At 53.3% G+C, this 7,397-nt stretch overlaps 1 protein-coding gene across 1 annotated transcript; it reads right to left on the reverse strand.

The window, feature by feature from the left end:
* Positions 1-314: 314 nt before the first annotated feature.
* On the reverse strand, positions 315-2,131 carry LOC123052693 (cytochrome P450 76M5). The gene has a single exon (XM_044476006.1). The coding sequence runs from the start codon at positions 2,073-2,075 to the stop codon at positions 570-572; it is 1,506 nt and encodes a 501-aa protein (XP_044331941.1). The 5' UTR covers positions 2,076-2,131; the 3' UTR covers positions 315-569.
* Between the last annotated feature and the right edge of the window lie 5,266 nt (positions 2,132-7,397).

Raw genomic sequence — 7,397 nt, forward strand, 5'->3', positions numbered from 1 at the left:
TCGCCTTGTCTGGATGAATTTGTGGCGTGTTTGGCCGAATTTTGGCCCATTCTCTGTTTTGAAAAAACGGCGTGGGGGGGGGGGCTTGGGGCGATGGATGAAAACCAAACTGCCCCCACGTCAAAATTAACACCGGCGCGCCTCCAGGCGGCATATTTCAAGCCCCTGGGATGCCGAACGGCTAGAGATGATGTAAGGTTCAGTAAGAATTTGGCCAGACAATATGCGTTCGGGGCATCAATCATAATAATATAGTTAACCGCACCAATGAATTTCGATAAAGAAACTTAGAGAGTGACACACTCCACCAAATCTTGTAAGATCTAGAGCGATGTGATGTGCTATTAACCAACCTATTGACGACATATCAGATGAGGCAGTGGCGAGTGGCAGGAAATCCAAAGCGGCCACAGATGACCGATGGCTACTGAATTTTCATGAACAGCTAGTGTAGACCTCGTGATTTCCGATATAGTGTAAAGCAGGCGCTTCTCGTCCGCATGATACAAGATAAGATTGCATGCATACATAAGGTTAGAAGCTAGCTAGGTTTCGTTCTAAAAAACTAGCTAGTTTACCACAATGGGGACGGCCCTGAGGGGCACGGTGAGCGTGCTGACGGTGGTGAACTTCTCGGTCATGTCCAGCTCGTCGGCCCACACGCCGTCCGAGAGCCGCCACTCGGACCTGTGCAGCAGCGACACCAGCACGAACGGCACGACCCGCTCCGCCGTCGGTAGGCCAGGGCACAGCCGTCGGCCGGACCCGAACGGGATGAACTCGTAGTCCTTGCCACGGAAGTCCACCGCCGTGGCCTTGTCCAGGAACCTCTCTGGTACGAACTCGTCGGGCCTCTCCCACGCTGCCGGGTCCCGCATGATCGCCCACACATTGAAGATCACCATGGAGCCCTTGGGCACCGCGAAGCCGCCGATCTCCATGCCGTCCTCCGCCACCTGGTGCGGTAGCATGATCGGCACCACCGGGTGCAGCCGCATCACCTCCTTCACCACGGCCTGCAGGTACGGCAGGTTCGCCGCGTCGGGCTCCTCGAGGGTGTCCGTGTCCTTGCCTCCGAGGATGTCCTCCATCTCCGCGTGCACCTTGGCCATGGCGCGCGGGTGCCGAAGTAGCTCGGCCATCGCCCACTCCACCGTGATGGCCATCATGTCGGTCCCGGCCGCGAACACGTCGAACAGTATGACCGTCACCTTGTCGCGACCAATCTTGCCCGCAGAAACGAGCTCCAGCAGCGAGTCCAGGAAGTTGCCATGCGCGTGCTCGCCCGTGGACGTCTGGGCATCTGCAAGACGGCGGTCGATTATGCCGTCAAGTATGCCAAAGACCTTCTGGTAGCGGGCGCATGCCCAGCGACACCAGCCCTGCAGGTCGAGCGGCCGAAGGAAAGGGAAGATGTCGGAGATGTTGGGTTTGGCGAACGCCGCGATGATGTCCTCCACGACCTCCCGCAGCCCACTGGCGGACTCGCCGCCCACGTCCGCCACGTCGACAGAGAAGAAGGCGCTGGACACGAGGTTCAGCACGCTGCCGTACACGGCCTGCCTGTCGTCCACCTCCTCCCCCGCACGGCGGCGGAAGTAGCCCGCCATGTCGTGCACCTTGCGCTCGCGCACGCCGCGCGCCGTGGTGAGGCCACGCGGTGAGAATATGTGCGAGGCCACGATGCCGCGCAGCGTCTTCGAGAGCGGGTCAGAGCTGGGCAGCCAGATCATGGACCACCCGGAGTTGCCAACCGCGTTGGCGGCGTTCGGGGCCGCGCGCGCGGCCAGGTGGCGGTCGTACCTGGTGTAGGCCTCCCGCGCGGCGTCACGGGAGGAGACCACCACGGTGGTGACCAGGCCCAGCTTGAGCTTCATAAAGGGGCCGTGGGCGCGGGCCAGGCGCGCCAGCGTGTGGTGCAGGTTGCCCCCTACATCGAGCAGGTTGCCGAGGACCGGGAGCGGCGTCGGGCCCGGAGGCTGCCGCCCCCCGGTGCCCCCGCGGCGGGCTGCGGTCAGGTAGTAGAGGAGCGCAGCGGCGAGCGTTGCCCATAGCAGCCAAACCTCGCTCTGCATGGTTGTTTGACCTGCGATAGTACGTACAGTACTGGGTGGTGTGCTCAGGCAGGAGGTTGGCCAGTGGCCTTGTATAGTGACGGCACGATAGAGTGCTGGTGCGGGAGGCGATGCCGTTTGTCTGGTTGAGAGAATTTTGTGGAGGTTTTGCCGGTTTGAGAGTGATGTTTGTATCACGTACTCCCTATGTATCATAATATAAGACGCTTTTGCATTTCAATTGCAAAAACTTTTTATGTTATGATACGGAGGAAGTATGGCCACCATCTGTTGTTTTGAGATTCATGTCATATTTTTTTTATTTTTGCCGATGTCTTGTTTCAAATCATTACAACATATTTCTTTCGATCTGATGCTTTCTGCAAAAAAATATTACACCATGTTTCTTTTGGGCCCTATCTTGTTCCAAAGTGTAACCTAATATTTCGTTATGTAGCAAATCCACTTGAAATATGTGCACTCTTATAAATTGTTGGTACACAACAAAACATTATGATACACTTTGAAATGAAAAAAAATACGATCAAACAATATGGAACACTATGAAATCAAACAATTTTTTTCACAAACTAGAAAATGTGGCATAAATCTGGAATCGGTGATAGGAGATGGATACATGCACGGGATATCCTGGAAAATGGTAAAAATATCATTTCTCATGCATTCTTCCATAATTATGTTGGTTAAGCCACTCTGTAGCCGGTGGACCCATTTTGTGCCTTGATACACTTATAGGTTCCTTGTGTTGGAATTTGGTCGGTCCCATATTGTTACCATGTGCCTCCAGTTTAACTGGCCTACACCTTATTTTCGCCAACCCCCCCCCCCCCCCCCCCCCCGACACACACACTCATGCATTGTCATTATCCACACCCTCTACCTATTGATGCCACTCATCCCACTCCCTCACCGCTCCCCTTCCTACACCATGGGGATCTCTGCCGCCCAGATTTGGTGCCTCTGTCTTCACCTTTGGACCGTCCCTCCGAGAATGCCAACTAGCGTTTTGGCTTTGGGATCTTCCTCATCATAGGTGATGACCCCTGTTAATTCCTCACACCAGAAGATATCTAACCATGCATTTGCCGCCTCCACTGCCAACCTATTGCACAAAATGAACACAATTTTCTTTCTTGGAGTCGTCTTCGAAGATGTCGCACGATACTCTCTGGTAGCGGATACCTTAGCGGTTGAGGAGCATGATTGGCTCGATGCCAAAAGTTCGTATGCCGGTATTTAGCAAATGCCAAATGTTGACTAGTGATTGCTTCCCTACCAATTTTTCTTATCAACCTCACCAAATTACCAGCTTTTGACGACTTCTGGTTTTGCCAAATGTTGGCATCAAAGATCAAACCAATTAGGCCATGGCCAATGTATAGTCCCAGACCTACTGCCCCATGAGCCAACTACGTTTGGATGCCACCATGGATTGAAAGTAGATACCTCAAATCTATCAGTGTAGCTTGCAGAGGAGCATGTCGCTCGGGCAGAAAAGGCAAGGAGAAAGAGAGATATGTGGTCCGGACGCATAGGCAACAACTCATCCACACCCATCCATCGTGGCTCACGCCATGAGGATACCTGTGCGTTAGATGAACGTGAAACCGGATGGTGCTTCAACTCTATGTGTTGATGTAGCTGGGCTGGGGCAGCACCTAGGTGTTGTCACCATAGTCCATGCCCTTATGCTCGAGGTCTGGATAGGCCAACATTGCGTCTCCTCGTTTTATGTCTACAACTTTCGCCTAATTTTCCTCATAGCCCATCCCAATGTGTAATTACCTTATTCTTTTTCTATCAACTCGCTCTGTTTCTAAATATAAGTCTTTTTGAGATATTTCAATACATACTACATTTGGATGTATATACACATATCTTAGAGTATAGATTCACTTATTTTGTCTCTGTTTGTAATCTGCATTAGAATGGAATCTCTAAAGGGCTTATATTAGCAACGGTACAAAGTATATAAATTGGAAAACGTTTAAAATTGCCCGACTGATTTCTGGCTGATGCAAGCCGCCTTGTGAACCATCCGATCAAGGCTGATCGTGCGGCCTTGCGCGTCCATCTGGACCACGCACCCACCATCTCCCTTATCTTCACGCGCAGCAACGAGACCCACTCGTTCTTCCACCACACATGTGATCCCGATTTTTCCTCTTTCTTTCTCCTCTCTGACCTTTCGGCATGGCCCTCGCCGGAGCATCCGCAGGCAGCGTGCAGCACCCCGGCGGTGAACCTGCAGCATCCCAGTAGCCGTCGACCCGCCGCACCCATGTCGTCTTCCAACATCCGTGGTGCTCGTCGTTGTGCTCAGTGTTGCCGAGCGCCATTGGCACCGTCGCCCGTTGCTGCGTCACAGCATCTGTACGCGCCGTCGTGCTGTGTCAAAGCTTCCTTCATCACCGCCGCGTGCTTCATTGCAGAACCCCGTCGGTGTCACACTGCGCTGTAGTGAAGCTTCACCGACGGCCATTGGGTGCTGCGGTGGAGCTTTGATGTGGCAGCCGCGCGGTGGTGACGTTGCAGTGAAGGTTGGCGACGGCATTGGTGTGCTGCGACGGAGCACTACTGCGACAGTGTTAGAGCTGCAACAAAACATCGCCGAGGTTGCAGTGAAGCGCCGCGGGGGTCGTTGAAGCTCCGGCAAGGTTGCAATGAAGCGTCGTCGGTGTTGCGAGCTCCTGTCATGGGTGTTGCTACCCATGGGAGCCAATGATTTGTACGGCGTCTGATCGGTTGTCTAAAATCATCCAGATAATTTGTAGCAGCGGCTATAAAATCGCAGAACCCTACACTATGGCGAGGTTACGTTGGAAAAAATAGTAGCCACACCACACAGAATTTTAGTCCCGGTGATGGTGCGCCGGCCAAAATTTGGACCAGTCGCACCAACAGTGTCCGATCAAACATCGCACAACCACACGATTCTCTTTCCTTTGTCTGTCAGATGTCTTCTTCTTTTCAGAAAAAAAACTTCCATTGTGTCGCCATGGACTAGCGACGCGTCAGGCCTCGAAGCACCGCCTTGCGCGTCTCGCCCGCCGCTGCCCTCGCCGCCGGTCACTACCCTCACCCCCTGGTCGCCGCCGTCCCTGCAGTTCACCGTTGCTGTCGTCGCCTCCTGCGTTTCTCGTCGTCGTGCATGCAACAACGTGCGCCCATGGTTGCAGCTCCCCGCGGCGACGGTCATAGCTCCAGCGTGACGGCCGTAGCTCTGGCGGTGCCGGTTGCCGGTCGCAACACACCGACAACGAGCTCGCAGAAAAAAGTACTCACCCTCATGTTGCCAGTGGCAGCAAAAAAATTGCCAGTTGTAGCAAAAAAAAAGTTTGTGGTTCCAGCAAAAAACCTCGCTGGTGCCACCACCCCGTCGGCATTGTAGCAAAAACACTCGCCGGTTGTAACTTTTGTAGTCGCCAGTTGTAGCAAAAACACTACCCATCACTAGTCGCCAGTTGTAGCAAAAACACTACCCATCACTACCAAACTGAAGAACTCGATGTAGCAAAAAAATACTAAATTCCAGCAAAACATAAAGCTGGCTCCAGCAAAAAAACACATCGGCGGTGCGAGGCGCGTCTTGTTCTACCAAAAATCATAGGAAGCAAATCCATATAGAAGTAGATGTAGCAAAAACAGTAGCAAGTTCCAACAAAAAAATGAAGCTGGTTCCAGCAAAAAAACACGTCGGCGATGCGATGCGCGTCTGGTTCTAGCAAAAATCATAGGAAGCAAAATCCATATAGAAAGAGAAGTAGATAGCAAAAAAGTAGCAAGTTCCAGCAAAAAATGAAGCTGGTTCCAGCACCCAACATAGCCAGTAGTAGCATTGGATATCGCTGGTTCCAGCACTTGACATAGCCGGGGTTGCAACTTGCCGTCGTGCTGGTTCCAGCATCGCTGTAGCCGGTGGTAGCACAAGGACTCACTGATTCCAGCACCGGATGCAGACTGTTGAAGCTTGGGGCGAAGCTGCCAATGGACGCCGGAGAAGCCCATCACAGATCGACCACTGGAGGTCCAGAACCCCTCGCTGCCCGTCGCAGCACGGCGCCCCGGGTCCCCAGTCCGGCTTGAGGTGGAACGAGGGGGGGAGGTGGGGAGCGCCCATGGCGAAGGTGGCGGAAGAAGGAGATGGAGAGGTGGGTAGCGCCGATGGGGAGGGGAGGTGGAAGGAGAGGGAGAGGTGGGTAGCGCCGATGGGGATTTGTGGCCGATGAGGAATCTAGAATAGAGGAAGAAGATAAGGAAGGGAAAGGGGCAAAGCGGTGTGGGGCCCTACTGAACACGTGGGTGCGTCCGGCGCACATTTCAGCCGGCGTCCCGGCTACAAACATTTCCCTAAGTCAATTCTGAATGGATTCTGAGCATACGTCAGTTGTGTGACGTATGCTCAGAATCCATTCGGAATTGACTTAGGAAGTGACGTATGCTCAGAATCCATTCGGAATTGACTTAGGGAAATGTTTACAGCCAGGACGCCGGCTGAAACTTGCGCTGGACGCACCCACGCGTTCGGTAGGGCCCCGCACTGCTTTGCCCCTTTCCCTTCCTTATCTTCTTCCTTTGTTCTAGATTCCTCACTAGCCACAAATCCCCATCGGCGCTACCCACCTCTCCCTCTCCTTCCAACTCCCCTCCCCATCGGCGCTGCCCACCTCTCCATCTCCTTCTTCCGCCTCCTTCGCCATGGGCGCTTCCCACCTCTCCCCCTCCTTCCACCTCAAGCTGTGCTGGGACCCGGGGCGTCGTGCTGCGACGGGCAGCGGGGGGTGTTGGACCTCCAGTGGCCGAGCTGCGACGGGCTTCTCCAGTGTCCATCGGTAGCTTCGCCCCAAGCTGCAATGGTCTGCATCTGGTGCTGGAACCAGTGAGTCCTCGTGCTACCACCGGCTGCAGCGATGCTGGAACCAGCACAACAGCAAGTTGCAACCCCGGCTACGTCAAGTGCTGGAACCAGCGATATTCGATGCTACTACTGGCTATGTCTGGTGCTGGAACCAGCTTCATTTTTTGCTAGAACTTGCTACTTTTTTTGCTACGTCTACTTCTATTTCAATATGGATTTTACTTCCTATGATTTTTGCTAGAACCAGACGCGCCTTGCATTGCCGACGTGTTTTTTTTGCAAGAACCAGCTTCAGTTTTTGCTGGAACTTGCTACTTTTTTTGCTACATCCACTTCTATATGGATTTTGCTTCCTATGATTTTTGGTACAAGAAGACGCACCTCGCACGGCCGACGTGTTTTTTTGCTGGAACCAGCTTTATGTTTTGCTGGAATTTAGTATTTTTTGTTACATCGAGTTCTTC

The sequence above is a fragment of the Triticum aestivum genome, chromosome 2D (assembly GCF_018294505.1).
Source record: "Triticum aestivum cultivar Chinese Spring chromosome 2D, IWGSC CS RefSeq v2.1, whole genome shotgun sequence".
Taxonomy (NCBI): domain Eukaryota; kingdom Viridiplantae; phylum Streptophyta; class Magnoliopsida; order Poales; family Poaceae; genus Triticum; species Triticum aestivum.

Coding starts and splice junctions, on each gene's coding strand:
- LOC123052693 (XM_044476006.1), bottom strand. CDS start 2,075: ATGCAGAGCGAGGTTTGGCTGCTATGGGCAACGCTCGCCGCTGCGCTC.